This window comes from Ascidia mentula, chromosome 1, assembly GCF_947561715.1.
Source record: "Ascidia mentula chromosome 1, kaAscMent1.1, whole genome shotgun sequence".
NCBI lineage: Eukaryota > Metazoa > Chordata > Ascidiacea > Phlebobranchia > Ascidiidae > Ascidia > Ascidia mentula.
In genome coordinates, this window is record NC_138566.1 from 10,123,864 (window position 1) to 10,150,367 (window position 26,504).

The 26,504-nt window shown below is 37.3% G+C and overlaps 3 protein-coding genes across 3 annotated transcripts; 2 read left to right on the forward strand and 1 right to left on the reverse strand.

The window, feature by feature from the left end:
• Positions 1–1,584: 1,584 nt before the first annotated feature.
• On the forward strand, positions 1,585–4,991 carry LOC145911648 (spermine synthase-like). Its single transcript, XM_082999093.1, has 11 exons — positions 1,585–1,648; positions 2,252–2,399; positions 2,776–2,863; positions 2,923–2,981; positions 3,057–3,232; positions 3,432–3,536; positions 3,598–3,740; positions 3,907–4,029; positions 4,096–4,197; positions 4,276–4,391; positions 4,711–4,991. Exons 1-11 carry the CDS (start codon positions 1,585–1,587, stop codon positions 4,748–4,750), a joined length of 1,164 nt encoding a protein of 387 aa, XP_082855219.1. The 3' UTR covers positions 4,751–4,991.
• A 1,222-nt stretch (positions 4,992–6,213) lies between these two features.
• On the forward strand, positions 6,214–18,449 carry LOC145917782 (FRAS1-related extracellular matrix protein 1-like). The gene is made up of 44 exons (XM_083003063.1): positions 6,214–6,479; positions 6,741–6,860; positions 6,929–7,021; positions 7,094–7,254; positions 7,505–7,642; positions 7,702–7,813; positions 8,234–8,398; positions 9,124–9,243; positions 9,398–9,535; positions 9,841–10,013; positions 10,243–10,336; positions 10,575–10,745; positions 10,938–11,107; positions 11,448–11,660; positions 11,748–11,919; positions 11,979–12,190; positions 12,251–12,387; positions 12,450–12,601; positions 12,667–12,790; positions 12,846–13,034; positions 13,102–13,319; positions 13,383–13,517; positions 13,574–13,665; positions 13,717–13,903; positions 13,963–14,046; positions 14,101–14,206; positions 14,274–14,389; positions 14,456–14,590; positions 14,650–14,814; positions 14,879–15,137; positions 15,191–15,397; positions 15,628–15,735; positions 15,791–15,918; positions 16,024–16,181; positions 16,289–16,491; positions 16,571–16,753; positions 16,812–16,910; positions 16,964–17,058; positions 17,112–17,190; positions 17,252–17,337; positions 17,397–17,486; positions 17,545–17,750; positions 17,807–17,955; positions 18,012–18,449. The coding sequence occupies exons 1-44, from the start codon at positions 6,264–6,266 to the stop codon at positions 18,212–18,214; spliced, it is 6,561 nt and encodes a 2,186-aa protein (XP_082859189.1). The 5' UTR covers positions 6,214–6,263; the 3' UTR covers positions 18,215–18,449.
• On the reverse strand, positions 18,450–25,176 carry LOC145911742 (uncharacterized). The gene is made up of 28 exons (XM_082999206.1): positions 25,017–25,176; positions 24,192–24,574; positions 23,786–23,924; positions 23,576–23,720; positions 23,330–23,418; positions 23,003–23,269; positions 22,718–22,821; positions 22,603–22,654; positions 22,407–22,535; positions 22,093–22,212; positions 21,823–22,007; positions 21,649–21,769; positions 21,453–21,596; positions 21,156–21,393; positions 20,705–20,866; positions 20,510–20,644; positions 20,328–20,452; positions 20,163–20,274; positions 20,017–20,107; positions 19,822–19,934; positions 19,589–19,763; positions 19,454–19,525; positions 19,291–19,390; positions 19,091–19,237; positions 18,966–19,035; positions 18,849–18,903; positions 18,685–18,787; positions 18,450–18,614 (listed from the first exon to the last, which is right to left on the reverse strand). Exons 1-28 carry the CDS (start codon positions 25,174–25,176, stop codon positions 18,457–18,459), a joined length of 3,894 nt encoding a protein of 1,297 aa, XP_082855332.1. The 3' UTR covers positions 18,450–18,456.
• Between the last annotated feature and the right edge of the window lie 1,328 nt (positions 25,177–26,504).

Genomic DNA, 26,504 nt, shown 5'->3' on the forward strand with positions numbered 1-26,504 from the left:
ACGTACATAATGGTAATGGAATTCTTTTTGGTCTACTCGTGCTTTCCGCACGTATATGTGTTACTTTTAGCCGCATAAATACGGACCACATCGACTGTATTTTATTTCAAAAGACAATGCAGGGACACCAGTGGGGTGCGACGGCATTCCAGGTGGTATGCGTGCTCCTTTCCGTAATTTGCGGATATAGCTCGAATTTAAAAAATCAAAAGTGATCTCAAAATATTAGGTGACTTTGTAACACTCAACTAGACGGTACGCGTCGAAATTGTTTGTCTCCAAGTGGTACGCAACCACAAAAAGGTTGAGAATCACTGCTATAGACACACTTAAGGTTTGATGCAAATATGTTTGTCTTGTAAATATACCGACTTAGGTGCCTTATATGTGGGCACTTTTGGAAAAAGTCAGTGACAATGTTTTCAAACGTAACTATAGAATAACTGATTGTTGGCCATAGCTTTTAATTTTGATCACATCAATAACGCACTGTTTTTGCAAATTGGCATTCGGTGTCGGATATAGTGGAAATGAGATTTATTCATAATGTCATGACATTGCTCAGCTTTTTTAATGTTCAACGCCAATAGAAAACCTTTTTCGTTTATTTTCTTTTTATCGTCTATTTAATAAATGGATCATGCCACGTTTGAATGCATAGGACTGTGTACAAGTGGCATTAAGTTCGCAGATAATTTGCCATAGATCTTTAACGGTTTGTAACTCACTTGGTTCGTATACGGCAGAGGTGATGATCGTTTCATCTTAACTAGTCGATTGCGTGTCTTTAAGAAATGGAGAAATATACAAAAAGCAAATTCACAGTGCAAAGTAAAGGTTTTTTTTTTATTGTTGGCTTAATTAGCACATTCTGTTCAAATTTACCATTGTAAAAATATTTTTGTTATAGGCGGTATAATTATGTTGGAAACAGGCATTTACGTCTAAAACTTGGATTCAAGGAATATATTGTTAGTACATACACCGACGGACAAAAAGCATTTCGTTTCTAATATATTAACTGCCTGGCGCATTTGACACCATAAAATAGTGAAATGTGTTCTTTAGTCTTCGGTAACGTAACACAATCACGCAAACTGCCCTAAAAACGCCGAACGCCGCAGACACGCATATTAATTTTTCTGTTGAACTCGGCCTCAAGTAATATTCATGCGTCTGGTAAAATATAAGGGAATTCCTTTCAGAAATTGACCCTCTCTTTTGAGGAAACTGGATTTGAGGAAGCATATGAGTGGAAATATGTATTAATTGAAAGTTTTCTTGTCGATCGTATTTGCTGATAAGTTGGTCAACCCTGATATACGAGTTTAATTGTCCACAATGCGTCACTAATTTCTATGGGCTGGAAATATTTCAATAAGCAGAAAATATGGCCTAAATTTGCTACTAGATTGCCTTATGTGCATAAGGTGAACACTTTAACTTGTTGCTACTGCTGCCAAAACATATGTGGGATTATGGATATTGAGTGTTGTTTTTTTTCCAATTGATTTAAATTAAATAAAGTTCCAATTGCAGGACCTGTTATAGTTTTGTTGTTGAGAGCAGATATTTGCAACAGAAATGAACGTGACATTCACTTCTCTGTATGAAATTCATCCTACGAAAAACAGCTCAGTGCGAGCAGGTACGTGTTGTGTATGTAAATGACTTAACCGACGGTGGTAAATGAACTACAATGTTCTTGACACATTGCACACAGGACGATGCCGACAAGGAAATAGGAAATAATACATAGAGGCCTAGTCCATCAGCGTGTTGCGCTAATGGTATACTAAATTGTCTGAACTTCCACTGCAATGGTTCCCAACCTAACTCACGCCCATGCAATATCATAATCGTCACAACCTTTGCAGGATTCACCTTTAAGGCAAAAAAGCCTGGTATCCCAAACTGCAAATAAAACAATTAATGAAATAATGATGAAAACAAATTAGGTTCTAAATCCAAATCAGTATTTCCCAAACTTCCTTGCCGCGGAAACCTGGAAAGTTATTTCGGTTGACAAGGAACCCCTAAACATAAAAAAAACGTGAAATAAACCATAGAAATGTGATAAATTGCGTAATTTAAACATGCTCGAAATTGTCTGCAACTAATCATCATTTAAATTTCGTCAACCCGAAAAAAATCAGGTGTACAAGCAAATGGGTAAGGATTTGAACTAATGGTCATAGAGGTCAACGGTTGGTGACGAAATTAAAAATTGAGACGTGTTTCTAATTCACAGAACAAAGGACAGCTGATTTCTATGTGGCAAAAGAAGTGATTGTTGAAAATGGATTTCAACAAATAACATTTTCCCAGAAAGAAAATGACGACCAGGGTGGCAACAACACTTTGATAACTGAGTGTTTTCGACAGAAGGATGGACTGAGGTCGGTACATCACATTAAATTGTGTTTAGATAATTGTTTAAAACATGTTGATTCGATGAGCGCGTCACAAAGATCTTGAAGCCGTGGTGCCATTTAACTTATTTACCTACCTTTAAGTGACAGACGTGTGGACTGTCAATACAATTATCGTGATTTTGTCCGATCGGGGAAGACTGATTGCAACAAGATATTTAAACCTATTCTTGTTGCAATCAGTCTTCCTCTTACACACAGCAATGTATCGTTTTTAAATGCAAAATTTCCATCCAAGTTGGTCAAAGTACCATCAGCTACTTGCGTAACATATTTTGTTGTAAAGAGTCTCAGAAAAAGTATTGCAATATTTATCCCATTGCATTGTGGTTGTCATGTATAGAACGATCCTGATCACGTGCTGCAATAATGGAATGACGCTGGATCTAAACGAGCAAGCACGTACAGAAAACCAAGAGAAACACAGAGAGGTAACAGAATGTGTCCATATTGTAACTGTTCTACTTTATAACCATGCTTTGTTCTGTAGTTTGCAAGAAAGCTGCAAGTTGCTTTAAACCGATCGCTGAATAATTACTCTATAAAAAGGTAAGAGGGAAAGGTGTTCTCCATAATTTGAAATTTATTTTGTAGTTTAAACCAAACCCTTATGTCCAAATTAAGAGTGCCACCAGCCGTACGTGGAGGCAAAATCTGGCGTTACAAAGAACTTGGCGACGGCCGGATTTTTGAAATGGACTTGGAAGAAGTCTTGTTTGACGAGACAAGTGAATACCAACAAGTTACAATCGCTAACACAAGAAGCAACGGAAAGTTGTTGATACTCGATTGCGAGGAGAGTACGTACAAAGGCCATTTTCTACGACCTGTTAAAGCACTTTTTATAGAATCTCATTTTGTTCTGCATGAATTATAGTGCAATTTTACCAACATTTACCAAATTGAGCAGACAAGAATGTACATATTGAATTAAAATCAGTAAAATAAAATATGTGAAAGTCATAATTTCTTCCAACAATGATTATTTTCTTTCCCAAGACCTTTCAGAGAACGATCATTCATACACGTCATCACTGTGCGGACTGGAAAGGGGAATCACCTACAAAGATAAAACCGTTTTAATCTTGGGCGGCGGAGATGGAGGTTTGTTATAATCTTAACACTCGGTGGCAACAGAGAGTCAAACCTCTAACGTTTGTTTCAGCTGCGCTGGAATGTCTTCGAAAGTTGAGTCCGCAAATGATCACCATGATCGAAATAGATGAAGTGGTGATGAGGGCATGCAGAACACATCTACGAACGTGTTGTGGCGACTCATTGGATCAATATGAAGGAGACAACTACAAGGTTTTGCAGCAAACTCATTACCGGGAAATTTGTTAGCCGTTTTCGGTTAAATGTCGAAAAACCTTAGTTAAAAAATGATGGAAACTAAATGAAAATAAGTAAATTAGGCGGCGATTTCAACTTGGTGTTAAAATTGTGCCTAAATCTATAATTTTATTTCTTGCAGATAATTGTGGGAGACTGCTTGAAGTACCTTAAACAATACGCCTTGGAGGAACGTAAGTTTGATTACATCATCAGTGACATCACAGATATTCCTGTCGAAGTTAAGGACATTGATAACTCTAAGGTTGGGGACAGGAAGGTTTCTATCATACCGATTATTCAGAATTTCTAATTTTAACGTTTGATACAGCTGAAAGAGTCATGGATTTCTGGTGCTGGATGGAAGTTTTTCACCGAAGTTTTCAATCTCAGTTTGAAATTGATCGATGACGTCGGTCTGATTATGACGCACGTAAGGATTTTTATGACGCACGAAGCTCTCATGTAAATGGTATTGTCACACACTGAAACAACATTCTGCTAATGACAGGTGACGGCTACCAGCAACGTCAAGGGATTGTCGAGATTTAAAGACAGCCTTAAGAGTCTTAACGAACGTGTTGATTTCGAAATGTTTGATGCCGCTGTGCCCTCCTTCAGTGAAAGGTATTTCACATTGTTACTTGTTAGTTTGCGCATAAACGATATATATGATGGGACTACTCAAATCTCAAACCCGTTATACAGGATTTGTTTCAAATTGTTATAGGGGTTCTCTGACAGTCGTTGGTTGTTCAATTTGAATTTGCATTAGAGCTTACTAGTGGTTGCTCAATAAAAAAGTTAGTTTCCGCACTGTGGGTATGAGGACCAGAAACAACGCCACGGGGGCGAGCGAATGTTCATATTAGAGTTGCTCGACCTATGCATTATATGAAATATACTAAATGAGGATGAGGACAAAAGCATGTTAATTTTGTGGCAGGTGGATGTTCTGCCACATGAAGAAGATTCAAAAAAGTTAAAGAAGCAGCATGAGGGATCCAGAACGAGAGTCAAACACGAATTTGTTTATCATTGATCTGCTTTAAAGCTACATTTTATCGCATTATGCAGTAAATATGTTCATCTGAGGTCCATTTAATCAACAGACAATCATTGCATCCTCTATTATTAAGCCATCGACCAATGCTAATAACAAATGTTTACCATCAACCTTTTTTTCTTTATGTCACAAACGTCATCAAAATAATTGAATGTTCACGTCCATCAAATGTACATTTGTTTGTTTTATTTGCACGTAGAAATATGTGCAGGGACGAGAAATGAAACGTGGAACAAGGAAACAACGAATAAACCTTGCATGTCTCAGACTTTCCCTATGAAACCAGAACAACCGCAAAGAATTTCATTTCCATTTCAGACTTCAAAATTACAATTTTCGCGAAAGAAAAACGCAATTTAAGTTTTGGTAACTATCCTTAGGAGAGATAAGAGGGAAGTGGAACCTCAACGGTCGATCAGAAACAATTTGCGGCGACGCTAGCAGCGTCGCTACAGGGACTACGGTTCGCAAGCAGACAGGGCCGCGAATCTCGAATGCGTGAAAACCAGACGAAAGGAAGCCGCGACGACAAAGGGGTCTTTTGTTTTTCTCCGGCAAGCGGGCCAGAGGCAGGCCGGGTGCACTCGCGACTCGCCTCGCTTGTCAGTTTGTGTAAACTCAACGAGCGGCGGCCGAATTTCGCCGATATTGTTTTCGACAGCTCGAGACAATACCGCAAATGCCACTTAGGTACAGAGAATTTTGAAGATTTCCGAAGAAGCGAATAAGATTGGTCCCAAGAAACCGCTTCATGGGGTGCTGAGTTGTTGGGTTCCATGTGAGTTGTTTAAGTGGGTTTCGCGCCGCTTGTGAGAAAGGGAAGATTATCGGGCCAAATTGTAGCTTACAGTGCTTAGGTTCACTTCTGCCGATTTGCGATGAAAAAACTACAAAATAATACTAAAGGTGGAGAAGGTGGTCACGACATTCCAATTCAGTAAGTCACTGCACAGACGGATGCGACAGTTTTGTGAAGTCCGCCGACATAACCTGCGGCAACTGGTGCATAAAACACTGCGTTTTGACTACAAAATTGTTGGTTCATTATTCACTCTAGGTCTTTTTCTGCGCGTTTAAAAGCATGTTCTGCGGGTTTGACAAAGTTGAGAACAGTGCAAGTAGTCAAATTCACTTTGAAAACTTGAAAGAAAATGATACGAAGGGCCGAATTTCATTAGAATTGTGTGAAAAAAATTCAGTTTTGATCGCGTGTGTCGACACCCCTCAAATCGTTATGAGATGTACCAGACCGCGAAGTCAGTTCAACTGTGTTTTCCCTGTGTGTTGTGTTTGTAAACTTCTAGCTATGCGGTTTTAACATTATAATACACCAGCACAAAGAGTATACAATATATACTTATATTATGTTACATACGCAAGGTTCTGTAATGGCTTTAGGTTAGTAACATAATCGGATAAAAAGTACATTTTCAATGCAACTGCGTGTTGTTTTCGTACTGGCTCTGTGCCAGTATGTGGGTGCGGGCAGTATTGTCGTTCGCAACACAGGCATGGAGGTAGCGAACGGTAGAATGGAATACATCCACAAGAATTTGCTGCGATTTCGAGGCAACCCAGGCGAGATATGTAAGGTCGAGGTGACTCAGAACGAACCGATGTACCAGCGCGTTGGGACTCTCACACCAAAGGTGAGTCCATCAATCAATTTTTATTACCATGAGAACAGTAAAAGTAAAGGTGCTAGGGTTTTACGCAGAAAGCAATTCTCCAACGGAGAATAAACTATTTGTCAATGTGATAACAAGTTGTGAAACACGACTATAATTTGGGTCAAAAGCTTGTAATCATTCCGCATCAGTAGGTTTTGGAAAGCCAAGGAAGAAACTCTTCCACCAAATAATAAAGTTATTGAAAGAAGAAAGTGTTGTAACAACAAAACTTGCTTTCAGATCTTTGATTGTGATTACCTTCCAAACTCGGTGCGATACGAACACAACGGCTCTCCATTCCTATTCGAGGACGTCGTTAAAATGCGAGCGTACGTGTTAGAATCCAACAGAACCCTGCAGGTGAGAAAAGCACGATATACGACCATCAGTGCTAAACCACAACTGACGCAATAACCTTTTTGTCGCAGGAAACCATGTACTTTCGCGTTTCGATCCCAAACTCGAAGTGTGACATCATCACGCTTAACAGGGTCACTCTGTCTGTTCCGCGCAACTCACAGGTACAATACACACAATGCACTTTACACAGGTATCACCACATCGTGTGTGCTAACGGCCTACTCTCGTGACAGGTGTCCAACCCGATTACAAGGGACGTGGTGGATTTTGATTACGATCGTAATTTTGACACGGAATGTGAAGTGAGAGTGCTGCAGCACACCGTGCACCAGTTTCCTTCCCACGGGCAATTAGTCGTCCCAGACAACAGCTCATCCCCGAGGGAACGGAATAGGTAATTTAAGCATATTTGCGGTTGCTTTTAAGAGGAAATGCAATACACTGAGACTGAGTTGAATTCCCAGTTCGCATTGTAAACACAAAAGGAAGAATTTCCTATGCACCCGTTTGAAGAATAAGCTTGCGGTAAACAAAACAAATACATTTTCCTGAATGGTTTTTGAGCAACGACAAAACTTTCTCAGCAGAAGGTAGCGAAAGAAACGCCCAAACCTGCCCTATCGCAACGTTTTGTTTGTTTTTAGGGATTCACAATTTAAGGTGGTTTCGTCGATAAAATATCCATGCGATGAGTTTATTCTGATGGGTGTGAGATATGAGCACTTGACTCCACCCACTCCCAACATTGATTACATTCCTATTCACGTGATTGTCACAGACAGGTAGGTTTGTTTATGTGAAAAATTTGGTAGGAAACTGATATGATTTATGTGCTCAATAGGCGGTCGGGTTCTATTCTCCAGCAGGAGCGACATTGGCTGCCTGTCACCATAGAGTCTGCGTTTCCCAACCAAGCACCCAAGCCTAGTTTCTCCAATATGTATATTCTTGAGGTAACCCAACGAAAAATTGCAATTGCATGTAATAGAATTAGGTCATCGCAGAATCTTTTGTGGTGGTCGTAGTTTGAAAACGATCCTACTTTTGAGTTTTCATGGTATTGGACAAAAGCTATCCATTAGAGAACGCAATTGCAAGAAGAGTATAACATAACTGTGTATTTTTCAATTTAGTGGCATTGTCTTGGATATTTTCAATATTTTGCTCTAATTACATATAGCCAACCCTTTTTAATGTAGCCAAAGTCACTACATTCTCCGAACACATCAGTGTGATGGTAAAACATGGGTAGCAAATGTTACAGTCAATTTATTTGACGAAGTTTCAGCATAGATCAGTTAGCCTTAAAGTTAAAACTGTACGATTTCAACAACCCTCTGTACACATCATTTACGACGTCACCACGTATGCAGGTAGACCAATTTATCCTCACCAATCTCCTGCCAATGACTGTGTCGGCCACCGACGGAGAGACAAGCAACCAGCGATTGATTTACAACATCACTAGGCAACCCGAGCAGGGTTACATCACACACTTGACTGACCACAGTCAAGCGATCGACTCGTTTTGGCAACAGGTAAAGCACTTGTACGGTCGACGTGCGATCTTGACAAGCGCTGACCGCAGAGTCCCGATTACGTTATGGGCATCTGAGGCATTTGTTGCCGCTTGCAGGTATAAAGGAGTAGAAAAATGCCCTGAAGGTAAATACAACTGCGAAAGTTTATTGCTCGCCCATGCGACGAAAACTTTGAACTCTACTTGTGAAGGCAATACTAAGTCAAATTTACGACTAAATAAAATATTTTTTGGCAATCGTATCGCTAAAGGCATAAAGTGCGCTAACATTCAATAATACGAGATTGGTTACCCCTAATGTTTTGGAAATAACTGGTCCCTACTTCTTCCTGTCCTAACTGATATGTGCTGGCTGTGGTTCGAGACATATCCTTTCCAAGACAAGATTACCTTTGCGAAAAGAAACAAGTTCAATCTAAACAAGTTGTAATCTTGTAAAAGGAATTAGCGCAAGCCTGTTAACATTCTTTCATCCGGTCGTAAGCCAGTTTAACCCACAGAAATAGATCCTTCACTTTGAAAACCAACCACTACTTGTTTACCTAATTGATTACAGGGGATTGGTCGTAATTGTGTGTTGGACAGGGTAATGTGTGTAACAAAGTGATAAGAAGCGATTAAAGCTCTGTAATGCTGAAGGATATCGCTCAACCCACACAAGATAAACGACGCTTTAACGATCTAAACCGCACGGCGCACCAAACCGATTTGCTCTTTCTCAAGGACGTCAATGAGCTGCAAATTGCTTATCAGCCGCCCAACGCGAGTTTCTCCGAACGACAAACTTTTAAAGTCGAGTTTCAAGTTTTTGATGCTTACTTCCTGAAGAGTCGACCATTCAAGGTATGATGTGATGTATTACAATGAAGCTACTATTTGCAAAAATGTGACACCTGAAGCCTTAATTGCTAGACTTTATACATCCCTCGCAGGCTAAACTAACTGAAATCGTTTTATGTCCCAAAATGCAGACACAACAGTGACTTATTGGTTGCAGGTGTTGTTATCAGTGCGAGTGGCGAGCACTAATGCCCCGCGAGTATCATGGAACATGGGGCTTACGATGTTGGAAGGGCAAACAAGGGCCGTTACAACTGATTGTCTGCAAGTGGTGGACAAAGATAACTTGGATAGGGTAAGCACAGATATCTAAGAACTGTTTGTGTGTGGTAATGACCATGGTCACGACAATTTAAGACGTGTTTTGGAAACTACATTAAGCCATTTGGAAGCAGGGCCTTTTAAAGAAAAAAAAACAGTCCCGGCGCGAGAACTTTTTTAGAAATCACATGAGATTGTAGGGAGTTCAAAACAAACAGTTATATTCATGGGGACCCTACACACTTGTCTTGATCTATGGTTGAACCCGCGATCTATGGTCGTTAGGTCTGTTTGGAAGTTTTAGTAGGATACAACTAAAGCTTACAGACTGTCTATTAGGTGCGGTTTACTCTATCTGGTGGGTTGCAACGCGGTCGTCTGTATGTCGGCGAGAGACCGGGATTCATGTTTTCCTGGAATGATGTGCTCAGCGGCGTGGTGACGTATCGCCACGACGATACTGACAGTAGGAAAGATTTTGTCAGCTTTCGTCTGACTGATGGCTTTCACAGGTGATTTGCCCAATCACAGAGGAAATTTTGTGAATATTTTCTCACGTACTTGAAATGAGTTTGTTACCTTTTCCTAAAGTACTGCTTACCTTTTATTTAAAGTACTGCTTGCAATCGTATATCTAAACAAAATTAGACCAATGCAGTAGGTAGGCTATACCTCGACTTCCCGAGACAAACGCAAGAGGTATCTGAGAAGAATTCTTCATTAAACTGTGCCTGTTTCCAGTGCTCGCTTCAAAATTCCTATTAGCATCTTGCCTAAAGACGACGCACCACCATTCTTGATAAACAACATTGTGTTTCAAGTACAGGAGGGACAGGTTTGTTACTTAATAAGAGGTATACATTGTAAATCTACCACTGTAGGTGTGAATGTTATTACGTGTAAGCGAATAGAGTCCAAAATGCCTTTGGTGAGCTGCAGACAGAGCAACTTTGCTAAAAATGCAATATTGCAACATTACAATCGCAATTACTACAGTATATTACTCTAAACATTGTTTTGGAATTAACACAAACACATGAAAACTTCTGCAATTAAATGGTTCCAAATTAAAGGTAATTATGATCCATCGGTTCATGCTGGAGGCTTCGGACGCCGATTCCAGCGCGGACTACATTCGGTATAACATAACCACCCCTCCGCAAGCTGGTGAAGTTCAAAAACGACGTAAATGGGATAGAGGTGGATGGTCTGTTGACACCTTCCAACAAAAAGATTTATACCAGGTTGTTCATAGATTCAAGTTTCGTTTATTTTTTCGTTTTCATAAATTGCACACATTTTCTAATAACATAGAACACCAACATATTATTTTGCAACAACCTTTTGAATACGCCACTCGCAAGTGAAGACAACATACGTTCCAATATTCTCTATGTTGCAAATCTGGTTATTTATTTATTGACACACATTTCCAGGGTTTGATTCACTACAAGCATCTTGGAGGAGAACTATTTGAAGACTTTTTTGAGTTTGTACTGATTGATAGTTGCAAGCCACGTCCAAATGTCTCCCCAATACTGAGAGTTACAATAAAGATTACACCAGTTGATGATTTGCCTCCTCAACCTGGACCTGGAAATTCGCTGTAAATTAAATTTGTTTTTTGATTAGTTTCGTCATCTTTTCATATCACATTTTAAATTTACGACATTATGAAAGACCAAGTAAATGTTATAGCACATCATAATCTTTGTCTCCCAACCACAAAAATTACAGACCTTTGATTTTTAGAATAGTTAGACAACTATTATTCGCAGCAACAAAATTTTGTCATAAAGGGATTTCTTATCTCTGATTAATTAATTGTATAATTATACAAATGCCAAAAATAAGCTGCATGCAAACATTTACTGAAAATTTGAGACCTGAATTGAATGTTCACATTAAATTTCTGAAACATCACACAAACAAAAAAACTGTTTTAGGACACTTACAGTTAATGAAACAGATGTAATACATCTAACTCAAGAAGAATTGCACTATGTTGATGTGGAAAAGGAAAATTCAGATGTCACTTATACAGTTACATCACCATGTCAGCGTATTGACTTTGAAAGATTAAATGATGATGCTGGCCATCTATTATTTACTGATGATATGATTATGTTAATGAAGGATCCAAATGTACCTGTGTTAAGGTAATTTGTATGTGAAAAGTTGCATTAAAATAATTTCACTCCAATACTTCATTAGCTGTTATAAATTTGTTCATTTTTTTCCTACAGAACATTTACACAGACCGCTGTTAACCATATGAAAGTTGCATACATGCCACCTATACAAGATATTGGGCTGCATCCAGTTGATGTTCAGTTCATCTTTACAGTTACCGAAGCTGGAGGAAAAAAACTTCTTGCCAGGCATTTTGCCATCACTATATTACCTGTTGACAACCAAGTAAGAAAAATGTCTTTGGCAACTTGGTATCAGATCAGGTTTACAAATCTATCTTTTAGATTCCCAGAATTCAAATGACAGAGATGTGCCTCAATGAAGGAGGAACTGAAATGCTTTTGCCAGATGTAGTATTGATACAGGATGAGGACACAACCACAGAAAGACTAACAATCTTTCTTACAACCAAGCCAGCATATGGGAAACTAATCAAAAACAGCATTCCCCTTAACTTGGGAGATAGTTTCAATATGAACGACATCAATTTATTTAGGTGCATAGCTTTGTCCCAATTGCTTTGAGAATGTCTTGTAGCGAAAATGTATTTTTGTAGTATTGCCTATGTTCATGATGGCTCGGAAAACCACCTAGACCAGTTTGAGTTGACTGTATCAGATGGTAAGCAAAATTCCTCTGCAACCATGCCGATCAAAATGGAACCAGTTGACGATGAACAACCAACATTTACCCGTAATATTCCAAAATAAAGATGTTTTCATGTTAATAGAAATACATTATAAAAAAAATTGCAGATGAAAATCAACCAATAAGGGTTTATGAAGGCAGATCAGTCGCCTTGACTCCAACATTTTTGTCAGCCACTGATGTTGACACCAATGATGGTGACTTAATTTTTGAGGTTGTGTCACCTCCAGGAAATGGTCAAATAACCATGAATAACAAGGTATCACAAAATTTAAAATATTTCTTTCAAAACAACGTCAGCTCAACAAAATTTTTCCTTCTTAGCCCATAACCACATTTAAGCAGCAACATATATTGCGAGGACAAGTTTTTTATGCACATAGTGGAAATGAAATAGGGCAAACTCCAGCTTCTGATGAAGTAACAGTGATGGTGTCAGACAGAAGAGGTAAGTACCAATGGTATTATTAACATTTTACTGTTTTGTAACAAATCTTGCTCAGGTCAACCTTCAGGAAGGAGTGATGAGCTTAAAACCACAACACTACAGTTCATCATACTGCCTGTAAACAATCAGCCACCATTGATTGCAATCAGCCATCGCGTTTTTGTGTGCAATGAATCAGGAGTTTCAACTCTTACCAACAGAAATATCATGTCAGATGATATGGATACACCTCAGAATGAGTTGTGTATGTCTATTTATCCCAGAAGCTAAAAATTTTGATATGCTGAATCACATCTTATTCCATCCCACAGCATTTGTCATAACTTCAAAACCCCAGTTTGGTTTCATACAAGACGTCACTCCACGTCCAGGCTATGAGAAGGTCCTGGGAAAGGAAACATCAGCCTTTAATTATACCCAACTTGCTGCAGGATACATTCGTTATGTACAGTCTCAACACCAAGGCATTGAACCAACATCAGACCAGTTTGTCCTTTGTGCAACAGATGGGCAGTATCGTTCAGTCGAGGTTTGAATACATTGTGTTGCTGCTCTATCTACATATAATGAACAATAGCTTTAATGGAACCAGGTGCCATTTCTTATTGCTATAAATCCACAAAATGATGAGGAACCTATTTTCACGTATGAGAACGTATCATGCACTGAAGGAAGCATGCAACCGTTGACTCTCTTCATACAAGATGTTGATGTCCCACATGACCATGTAATTTTTTTTTCATATTTGGTGGCAACATTTGTAAAGGTTTCTTTGTTGGTAAGGTGATGGTCAGAATCATCAAACCCCCAGATCATGGAATGGTTATGGACGAAATGCAGATGGTGGACAGGATCCGAAGATCTCCAGACACAAGGTTCTAACACACTTTTTTATGTATAAATCTCGTAATTTTAGCTTTTTGTAGGTATTCCAGCAGTCACCATGACTTGCATACTGAACACCACCACATGGACCCATTGGACGAATTTTCCATGGTTCAGTTCCATCGTAACAAAGTTTTGCCAGCATATATGCATGACGGTAGTGAAAATCAATTGGATGAATTTGAAATAAGAATATCGGATGGAAAACATGTCATCAGAAAAATGATGGTGATAAATGTTGCCTTTATAATACAAAAGCAACAGTTTCATGCATGATATAATTATAGATGGTGAATGTAGAATCAGTAAATGATGAACAGCCTACTGTTCAAATAAATGAAGAGTTGTCCCTTGAGATCGGGGAAGCTAAGGTTTGCATTAAATAAAAACAAAGCGAACAGTATGTTATGAATTGGTACTTGTAGGTAATAAGCGGCAAGTACCTTCATACGACTGATGCTGACACTCCATCCACAAACATAATGTATGAACTACATTCTACTCCCAAAAGAGGATCTCTGCAAATAAAAAGTAAGCAATTTGGTTTCTGATGACCATAAGCAAATATAAGTAACAGCAAGTTCTATACGACTTACAGATGAAACAAATGCATCTTGGAAAAACCTGAGATATGCTGACAGATTTAGTGAAAATGATGTTGAAATGAACCGAATCCGATACACCCATGAGAGTGTCCTTGGCTCCAAATCTCAGGCATGGTATATTACTGTTGTATAAGCAACGACCTGATGTATCTGTTACACATTATTTTTGGTTTAGGATTCTTTTCGCTTTTCTGTAACTGACGGTGAATTCACTACAAATCGCCAGAACTTTATTATTCGCATACAGCATGCCAAGAAAAAGGCAGTGCACATTATAACTCACCCACTTCATGTCAATGAAAGTGAGAAGGTAATCACAGGAAGTTCCCCTTTTTTCAAAAATTGTTTTGAGATAAATTTTTTTCACAGGTGTTCATTACTACTGACAATTTGGTTGCACGTGATGATTCAAACCGACCAGAAGACATAACATACAATATTATTCATGCCCCAACATTTGGCAGAATCGAGCATGTCAACTTCCCAAATGTACCCATAGACATGTTTACACAGCTCGAATTGTTGGCTAGAAATGTAAGTTAAAGAAACATAAAAACTTTTTTAATAGGAAATGCATTTTTGAGAAATATTTTTATAGATTATTTACCTGCATACAAGCAAAGTTGATTCACCCATTGATTCCTTCCGTGTGATGGCTCATAATGGTGTAAGGGACAGGGAAGCAGATATCAGTGTTCTTATAACTCCTGTCGATTCACAACTTCCTGTGCTAATGTTAAACAATGTTGACACATCACTTCAAGATCAACCTAATACCAACCTGATGCTATATAGTGGTTCTTCAGTTGTTATTGGAAAGATGATAGTTTCGATTACAGATGAAGACTCCCCAAAAAGTAAATTATTAGGAAACATTGATTAAAATTTGTGAAAAATATTCACTTTGCAGAAAATTTAAAGTTGGTAGTGGTGGACTTTCCACTTCATGGGGTCTTAAAAATAAATGGAATGCCACTGAGTGAGGATTTCAACATAGTTTCACAAACTGACATTGAAGAGGCAAAGTTTGTGTATCAGCACGATGGTGACAATTCTCATATTGATCGCTTTCACTTTACTGTCACTGATGGAGTTCACACAAGCTATCTACACAATGGTTGGTTCTAAATTATTTTGATCTGCTATAGGTCTTTTATTTCAATGGAACATTTTTCGCAATTTGTGTATAGGGTCAGTGTAGTTTCATGCTAAACACAATGAAATAGCATTTGTTCATTTTTAATAACATCATGCATCTAACTCAGTATTTTCAGTTGAGAAAATGCTGGTTTAACTGGTTCAGTGTTCATAATGCTTGTTGCAAAAACCACTTGTATTGTCACATAGGAGAAGTCAAACAGAGTGCCACAGTCTTACATATCCATGTTGAAGAAATTGATGAAACTCCACCAGACATTGCCCGTAACACACAGCTGAGCGCAATAAAACCTTTAGGTGAGTAATATCACACTATATATTTGTCCAGGAATATAACATTTGTATCATCCAGGAAAAGGAAAATCCTATACAATGCACATTGGAGAAGATGCACTGCTAGCTACAGATGCAGGATCAGCAAGTGCTGAAGACATTACTTACATTGTTACACAATATCCCTCATATGGACATCTTAAGTTGGTTAGTTTATTTTAATACAAATACTTTATTTTCAAATAAGATAAAAAAAAAACATTTTTAAAAAAAAAAATATTTTTTTCATTTAATAAAACACAATATATTTAGACTGGTTTATTTGAGGATGGCCCTATTGATCGATTCACACAAAATGATGTCAACAACAGAAAAGTCTACTATGTCATTGCAGCAAAATTGGAAGTAACCAACGATAGTTTTGGTTTCCAAGTGGAGGATGGTTGGGGAAATGTTTCACCAGAAGAAAGGTTGGAGTAAATAATGTAAATTAAACAAAACTGAACTATGTGATAAAATGTACAAAAAACATGTAAGATCAACAACAAGAATGTTAGGACTCTTTACACTTTTGCAGATTTTCTATGAGTTGGTCTCGAGTAAAAATGAATAAAACAAAACTGCGAATATGTGAAAATTCTGGAGTTGTTTCGATCGATATTACGAGATATGGAAATCTATTGGATTCCACTTTTGTTAACATTATGAAGAAATCTGCATCTGCCAAAGAAGCCATAGATTTTAATGCTATATCTGCATCACAAGTTCAGTTTGATCCTTGTATGTAAAAATCATTATAATTATTTCTGTTACTCCTAAGAGAAAGCTAATTTTTAAAAATCCACTCATACTTATACAGTGCAGTCAGTACAGCAATGGAGATTTACTCCTGTTCGGGATGGGATTGAGGAGAGAAAAGAAAAATTTAAGTTATTCCTTCAAGCACCTGTGAATACTGTAATTGCACCAAGGCACAATTTTTGCAAAATAACACTGCTGGATGAAACAAGCAGAAAATGTTCCAAAACGAAGAAATCAAAAAGTAACTAATGCTATACACAAAAGTTTCACCTTTAAAATACTGCGTATAATTCTCACAGGAAGAAAAAACAAATCAAAAGCCAAACGAAAGAGGAAAAAACAAAAACGACCCAAGAAAGCAAAGGTTGGAAAGCGTTTGCATGACGGCCCAATACAAGGTAATTAAGAAAATTTAGCTAAACAACATTTTTCACCCAACAACTGCATTTAGATTCCCGAAGACTTATTCGCTATGGAAAACTGGGACCTGGCACAACAGTGTCACCTTCAAGCTTTTTCAGAAACAATTCTATAAGAATATGGACGGTAAATAGTGAACATAAATATAGTGCATTTTGCAGTAACAATGCTGTTTTTAGTATCATGCAATTGCACCAGCAACAGTTGACGAGGCAGAGGAACACTCCATTGGTCAGGTTTTTGGTGATTTACATAACGGTAAGACTCATTTTGGAATATTATTGAAGTACCATCAACAACATTATAAACAAAACTGCAGGAGTGAAAAACATACCACCTAAAGTACAAACAAACAACAGGAAAATTAATGATGAACCATCTTTAATTACCAGCCACAATGTTCTTGTAAGTATTTTTTATGATACTCCTATTGAACACATAATGTAAACTCCTGCTTTTAACAGTACAAAGGTCAATTCAATGTGGAAAACTCCAATGCGTCAGCAAATATAGTAGTTCGGAGTCAAAATATAATCACCTCATCAGCCTCAAAAGTATATCACTTGATTCATTATCATCACAAAACCTGTCTTAATAAATGTTTTTCGACAGAAACCAAAAAGACCTGCAACATTTTCAGCTATACTTATAAATCAGAAATGCACTTTGATGAACGAAGGAATGAAGCTATACGACACAACCACATCAACAATGTTTACTTGTGATGGAGCTCAGTGGGTAAAATGGAAGAAAAAAACAAAAACTCGTAACAAAAGCAAAACGCAATGCCCACATGAGTGGCTGGGACTGAACAACAAGTAAACAAACTTATTTGGGGGTTTGATATTCTTTACTCAATAACTTTACTGTTCAGCTGCTATTTCGTTGGAACATCATCAGTGTCTTGGAATGCAGCTCAGAGAATATGCAGGGAGAATTATTCAGCTCAATTGGCTTCCATTCATGGCAGGAAACAACTCAACTGGTTGTGGAAAATAACAAAAAAACAACCATTTTTCATTGGTAAAATGTTCTGAACAAGCAATTCGGCTCAAACTAAACCTCGCATCTTTTGACAGGTTTAAATCGTAAACTGAATCCAAATCTGTGGGAATGGATTGATGGGACAGAAGTGACATTCACCAATTGGAAGCGGAAATATCCAAAGCACCACACTACAGGTGCAAACTGCGCAATCGTTCAGTCAAGAAAGCGATGGATTGACTCCTCCTGCACATCTACTGCCACCAACACTAAGTTCATATGCATGCGACAACCATAATTGCTGAACAACCTCAGGTTACCTACCTCATAGTTAGCATTACAGACATAAAAGTGGTCGTTTTTATGCACCCTTACCTGGAAATTATTACACTGCATATTAACTTTTATTTCTCTAAAAGTGATCCGTTTTTGCCTTGCCAATCTCACTACCTAAACTTAATGTTATTGTTTATTGCCTAAAATTCTTTGAGAATAAAAAATAACAAAAGAAAACGACTAAAAACAAACAAAACAAAAAAACTAATGGAAAGTAAGTCTTGTTTGCCCATCTTTACTTCCTGGGACTTTTCTGTATTTTAACATTTTTGTTCTCGTCCCAGGAGTCATCGTTGTCACATTTCCTTTGTAGTTATTTCCCCTCTCAACAGTGTAGTTTGAAAACGATGCCTTTCTAATACCTGTGTGTGTACAATAACATCTTGCAGAACAACACTTTGTAAAAATACACGATACTGGCATGGAACTTACTTGTGTTTGGAAATGTATTCATGTTTTGGATTGGCTGAGCTATTCCTATGTTTACTGACCCACTCGTTCCGTTCTGACTGAAGTCGTTTCTGTGCGAGACCTTCTGAAACAAAACTCAACAATAATGATTTTGCTGAAATTTACATAAATTGTTGGTTTTATGCCTTGTTTGGTAAAAGTTGCTGAGGCATTGTGAAGTAGTGACTTCTGGCATTTGAACTATAAAAATAACAAAAACTGTACATTCACTACATTGCAACATCATTTACAAGCTTTCTCACCAATTTCCCTCCATGTATGTCATACCTGAAAACCCAGCATCCATTCCCCTTGTTGATTGTTGGTCAAAACCTAAAGTAAAAATATACAATGAAGGAACAGTAAAGGCCAAAAACAAAATGCAAACATGGTTGTGATGTTGGCTCATGTTTTTCTGCAAACTTGGAGTATCGAGGTGTGTGACATGCCCTCTGAGGATTCTCTTCAATGAATTTTTCCAGCTGATCACTTGCAGCTTTTACCAAGTTTTCAACACTCCCTTCATGATTCTGCACTGCAAAATGTGTGGTCAAGTTAACAGTATCACTAACAGGGAGGGACAGATACCTGGTCTGTGCCATGCCAAGCGGGACTGATCAACTTGACCATCATTTGTTAGACCATCAATGTTTTTTATCATGTTCTGACTTTCATTTTCACAGTAAGGCTGCCAAATAGGAGTAGCTATTTTAAATCTAATTGTAACCATTTTTGCATTTTTTAAAAATACTTGTAATACTTCTTCAGCGTAAGTGTTGTGATCTAGCTCCAACACATTCTCATGCAAACTTCTATAAATGTCCTGTGATGTTGGCATTATATTAGGTGTTCGATAGAAACAAAAACATTTTGTTATAACCCTAACCTTTCCTATTCGTGTGGGCAACCAAGCATGAAGGGCCAAGAACTCAGTCTCTGACATACCACAAATTTGTGGCAACGAATTAGAGACAAGCATTCTTTGTGCAACAAACAAGTTAACACAAGGAAATTGCATCAAAAAACCTTCTTGTACGCTATCTTGGCTTAAAATCCACGACCTTGGCATAAAACAGTGTTTGTCATTAAAACATTAAAAAAACACAGTATGTTACTTACCTGTCAGCAATGTCTTCTTCCACTTGTAAAGAACTGCTTTTGTAAGCATCCATAGTGATGCGATTAATTATGCCAGCCAAACCTTTTGGTATAAAGGAGCAAAGAGCATTTACCTGAAAATTTCCTATGGTTAAAACATATTCTTTTTCTGGTCAAAACACATTTCATGATAAAGTGAAGCAAACTATTTTTAACCTGAAAATCTTCAACAGCTGAAGTGTATTGGCTGAGCATCGCATGTAGTTTGGCTAAGTTAACAGCACCAGAACCACTCAAAGTATACCTAAAATTGCAATTAAATTTTTACACACATGTAAATTAAGATTAAAACAACAACAGACTTTTCATTTTCCTTGTTTCCCTCAAAGGAATACAAGATTATGTAACAAAGAGTAAACATTTGTTTTATTGAACCTAATTGGATCATTAACTTTTTTAAATGTGTACCAGCTCCTGCAAAAATAGGAAAAGTCAGTAATGTGGCAAAACTAAAAAACAAACTATACCCTCATCATTTATAAAGTCCAACTTCTCCAACAAAATGCATGTGCTTTCATTTAAAATTAAATCAGGATGTCTGTGAACCTCTTCCTCTGAATTGTGCACTTTTTCAGTAATTAAAATGTTAAATCTGCAAATTTAAGTGCATTGCACTAGTGAAATTCTCCGACCATCAAGCTTATCTTACCGTGTTTCTAATAAATGTAAGACATGTCCAAGTTCAGTGACACGATTTGATCCAATGAGAACATATTGTTTGCCACTAACACCACTAGCAACGTATTTTCTTCCTGGTGTGTTTGGCATATTATCCACATATGGCCTACATGAAAGCAGGGCAATGTTAACACAAGGCATTTTAACATCCATTGCATTCTCCTACAACACAGCTTTCAAGGATTTATGGGCAATGCCATGTTTTGAGCAAATTGAATGCCATGGTGAATCATTCCTCTGCTCATATTCTATCAGCAAATGAAATTTGCCCCAAGGAAAATCTCCGCACATCATCAACTCGGAAATAATCAAAACACTAGAAGTTCGTCTACAAATATATTGTACAACTCAGGTGCAAATTACTTGGAAAAACAACTTAAATAGAAATGCCAAAGCTAGGAATCTGCAGACTAACATAAAGCAAGACACCTGCTTGCTCATGGACACAGACTGTTTAGTCTGACAGTCAGTTGTTATCTGCACTGATGATAAGCACAGTTGCGTTTGAAGCATCTGCATTACTGGATAATGTTACTCAGAAAATGCCTAACTTTGGAAATTCCCTTGAAGTTAATATTTTACAACATCCAGATGAAATGCATGCAGACACCAACCACCTTCCAACTAAATTCTGTACATCGACTGAATTCACTTGATTTTCAATGTTCAGTGCCACAGTCACCAAATTGTAAGAAGAAGACGCAAAGCATTGATTTAATTCCTGGCAGAGGTAAGAAAATAAATATCGACATTTGGTAGAACATAAAACAACCACGTTCATACACCCAGCACTTTTAATGCTAATGTTGTAAAATTGACAAATAGTCTTTTTCAACTGCTCAATTTTTGGATGAACTTCCTGTAAAAATAAATCACAACAGTGAACTTATCTATCTTTCATTTTATGTCATAACAAACTTTTTGATCTTGTCTGGTACCACCAAACACAGCCATAGATTTCAAAGTATTGTTGAACATTGCTTTGTAGTCATTTGAATTTGGCAATTTATTAAATTGGACGTTTGGCAAAAATTTTTGCATGACTTGGTGCAAGTAAGCTGAACAAATTCAATGAGATTCAAGGAATAAAATAACAATTTCAGAGCATACCAAGGGCAGTTACCCCCAAAACATGCACCAAAAGGTAATAAACTGAAACCATGTCATGAAATATTTCCAATAAAATCATATTCTCGCCACAAGCATCAAAATTAACCTGCTTTGCTTCATCCTTTAACAAGTAAAAAATTGACAAGTAAGCATAAGAAAGTATTTGATGTTTACATGAAATGTTTTCTTCTGTTGGTGAAGCAAAAATCTGGAATATTCTCTTGTACACTTGGGAAGCTTACAATTGCCTGAAATCAGCTTTCTTTGAGTAAGATTTTGAATAAAATCTAATGTTTCCCTTTCCAGCATTAATGCCATGTTGAAGATATGACCTGTGAGAAATGCATCAACATCACCGTCTGAATATTATTATAGTATCATTTCCAACACAATAACCATTTTAGTGCAGTAAACTCTGATAAGTGTTAAAATTATATCAGATACCTTTTATGCCAACCTCGATTATATCAGCAGAACTATCAGTCTTTATGTCAAGCTTAAGATCATTGCAATTGGAAAATTCAGATGATTTGTCCAGCCTGGTCTGCTTTTCAGGCAAAGTAACTGAAAAATACAAGTATGTCAAAGTCAAAGACTTTTGTTTTATCTGTGAAAAATTTAAGAACCAACTTCGGCCACTATTGGCACGACGAAGTTTCTTCATCTGTAAATTTCCGATGTTCTTTTCACATGTATTTGAAACTATGAATTGATGTTAACTAAGTTGTAGGAAGTGCTGATGACATGATTGTTCTTACCTTTTGTGGCAACCAAAGGCATTTCACTTGTAGAAGTTTGTACTCGTTTGCCCATAAGCTGCAAAAAATCTTCAAAACAATTTTTAGGCTTTGTCTGCTTGTCTGGAAGCATTGTTGGTTTGGGGAAACCTGTCATGAAAAAATCCATTTTATTTTTTTGCAAAAGTTAAAATTGGACAATGTGTTTATTTATGACCTTCGGAATGCCGCGATATTGTGGGCAGTTCGGCTATGTCTTGTCCAAATTTCTGCAAACAGGACACATACAAAAAAACAATTACAGTAGAATGGCCAAAAATTTGTCATCATACTTCCACAAGAGAATATGTTGACTGAATTTGTTTGACAGACGGCACTTCAACACATGCAGACAAAGATTCTATTTCAGAATCATTCTCAAATAAAACACTTCCATCTGTAAAAAATATACATGAACGAATTAGTACTGGGTCATGCAGAACCCCAAAAGTGACAGAGTGTTACTGGTTTGGGGTTTAAAATTTTAATACAAAGAGTTTCGTTTGAAAAACCTGTTTTAATCCCATTAAAATTAGATTGTTATCGTCAGTGTAAATTCCATTACATCTTAATTGTACCTGATTCATCACAAGATACAAGACTAAAATCTTCTCCCACACAATTGCAAGAAAACCTGACTTCATTTGAAACAGACATCAACTCTTTGCCAAATGTATTTCTGATGGAGTTTACTTCCAACTGTGCATGACTGACTGCATCCCAATGCATTGATATTTCAAGTTCCGGTAAATGCATGTATGGTTCAACTTGCATTGCTTTACTAACGCCAGCCAAGCTATAGCCCTCCAGGCTAGTACGCAATTTGTGTGATATCAAAATAGGTACTGAAACAAGAAGCCACATATGAGTAAATGGAGTAATACTTAATAGCACACAGTGTTTACCTGGAAGAAAAAGTTTTATAGTAGGATAATCATCGATTACATTAGGTATAGCATCCAGCTTTAGCATGCACTTTGCTTGATTGGATTCGCTGAAATAAATAAAAATATTGTGATTTAATGCACAGTAATGTCACAAGGCAATGAAACAGAAGGTAAATGGTAACATGGAAGAGATGTAAACTCAATGTTGGTACTCACACATTGGTTAGTTATTACCAGTAAGTTACAAAACTTGTGTCATCTTACCATTCAAAGCATGACATGTTTGGTATATTTTCTTCACCAACATGGAGATATTTTTTTGCCAAATTCACTGATGTTTCGTTATGCACCAAGGGTAAAAGAATGTAGTCCAAGCCCAAAGATAAACATTGAGTGTTTACTGGATTCTCTGGGGTAAAATGGCATTGCAATATCATCACAAAAGTGCAAAAATCATGCACATGTTATCAGTACCGGTACAGCTTGCCTTCTCAGTTTCCAAAACTGGTTGTAAACTTTCCAAATCTCCAGGTTGCTTGGCAGTCAATGATCTCAAACATTTAATACATTCAATAATGACTCCTGAGTTTTCCTGCAAAAAATCTGAAATTTCCTGTGAAAAACAAAAATGCTAAATTACTAAAGAGTAAAGATTACTCACGAGTAAAGGTTTTACCTCTAATTCACTCAATAAATTCTTATTGTTACATCTATTTTGTAGATTAGGTATAAATATATCATGTTCCAATTGATAACCTTTATCCAACAGCTTGTAATCCTCGAAAATATTTTTGTTTGCATCAGATAAAGTTGTTTTTGTGTTATTAATATTTGTTAACTGCTCCTCTGAGTGCTGAAATTCAGTCATACAAGATAGAACTTGTTCAACTGGGTCTTGTATCTCAAGAAACTCTAAGTTTTCACATTCAGAGGGGAAGCACAAGGAATGACTTTCAATACAGCCAACAACAATAGGCATCTCAAAGTTCATTTCGTGATCTTCATGTTTCAAAATAACAAGGTCATCAGCAATTGTTTTTCCCTTTGGTATGTTAGTTGGTTCCAGTTTCTGATCACAAGAGTCTTCCTCAGAGCTAGGGTCAGAATTTGGAACTACAATGTCGATTGCTTCACCTCCTATGACATATTCTTCACCATCAAATAAGAGAGAACATCTATCGAAGCTTTTGTGGCCACATGCAAGTTTGGCTATACTTTCAGTTATGTCACCAGACAACGTGAGCTTGCATCTCAGTTGGTTATCTGTCAAGATTTAAACATAAATGATCGCTATTTAACTATTACAATGGTTCAATCACTTATACCGGTGACGTTTTCACTAAAAAAGATAACTTTTTTATTAAATGATACTAATATAGGTTGCCTACTTTTGTTGCACATAGTTAGATTATCCTAATGGTTGACAGCAACTATATAGTCACCGCAAAGTGGACGTTTTGCTTAGCTATTTCACTACAAAGTAATGATAACTATTAAGTCAAAACACTGGCCACGTTCTCTGGAGTTTACCATAAAAACATGATTGGATTTCTTATACTAAAGTAGGCCTATAGGCTATTATTGAAGAGAATATTAACTGTTTTTTACAAAACTTTAAATGTTGTCAAATCTTTGTTATGAACTGTGCCAAACCAGGATAATTCAGTTCACTTAGTACACTTATTATGTTTGATCAACAAGATACCTTTGTTCCATGGCTGACGATATACCAAATCGAAGCAACCCAAACACGTATCTTGACATCTTCGAGTAAATTGTGGACAAACCAACTTCATTTGCGTAAGTAATGTGTGCTTTCGGCATAATGCATCAACAAGGTAATCTTCCGCCACAAACCGGGGCATGCTACAAACTATAGACCAAGAAAACGTCCGAAAAAAGGATCAAATTATCCATTATGGCGTCAAGCTTACAATGCAGACGATGTTTGTGTCCACTAGATAGCACCATATATTAATATATTCATAGAATACGAAAACAGATTTCTGAATCCCATGATTGCTTTTGGGCACATATGCAAATCTAAACATATTACGTGATCACTTCAGTGACGTAATTACATTTCTTACGTTGTCGTTGGGGGTTGACGGGATGACGTATACGCATTTTTTTAGCGTTAAGTGATTGTAACACACAGTTAAAAAGTAATATTTAAAACCATCCCTATATTTAAAAAGATTATGGAGGAAATTACTTGCGTTTCATTTGAACAATTACATTATGTCGCATTAACTGAGAGTTATGCCCTGATGAAAACGCCAAAATCGTATTTAAGCTGATGCATTTTTCATTTTGCGTAATTTGTTACTCATGCGTGACGAAAAGAGTTTCCGTTTCATGTTTCAGTATTCTCTGATATAATCTGGGATTGGTAGACGAATGCCAAATCGGTTCAAGTGGAAAACCCGATCGCGATAAAAACAATTCCAAGTAAATGGGAAAATATTTCAATGCCAACATAGATAAATCTTCGAACTCTACCGTTTCAAACCGCAATAGCCTGCATTTGTTTTTCCTAACAATCTATTGCATGATTCGTGAATCCAGCAGCGGGCAATTGAGCATTTCGGTGAAACAAGGAAATGAAACAAGGAAGTGAAACAAGGAATATTTTTCTATGACGTGGGGGTCGAATCGTAACAATACTTTGGTGAGTCGTCCTTCAGGTGTTTCATGGGAAGGTTACATTTAATGACTCGTTGGGAGTCTAGTCTATTCAGAGGAAGCTTGCCTGTCACGCAAGTTGATGTTTACGACATTTGCAAAAAATGTTTGCATTTTAGGGGTGTTTGCATATTTTAGGGGTGTTAGGAGTCAATCAAAGTTGAATCATACGATCATAAAATATTAAGCAAGACGGGAAGATGACGTCCGAACAAGACAAGCATTTTCATGAGATGAGGAAGTTTCCGTGAATCTATAAAAGGATATAGGCATGCTTCAAAGCCAGCATACATTTAGGAAGAAGTCAGGAAAACTACTCAAAAAGGGTTGACAGAAACTTAAACACATATCTGTACATTGACTGAATTAATTTATTTGCAGGCTACTTTACTTTAACAGAACGGCAAAAACACACCATTTGTGCCTTTGTAAAAGTTTTGTAAAATACGGGCAGCAATACATATTACCGGACAAGAATCATTCTCAGAATGAACAACAGGTAAATAGC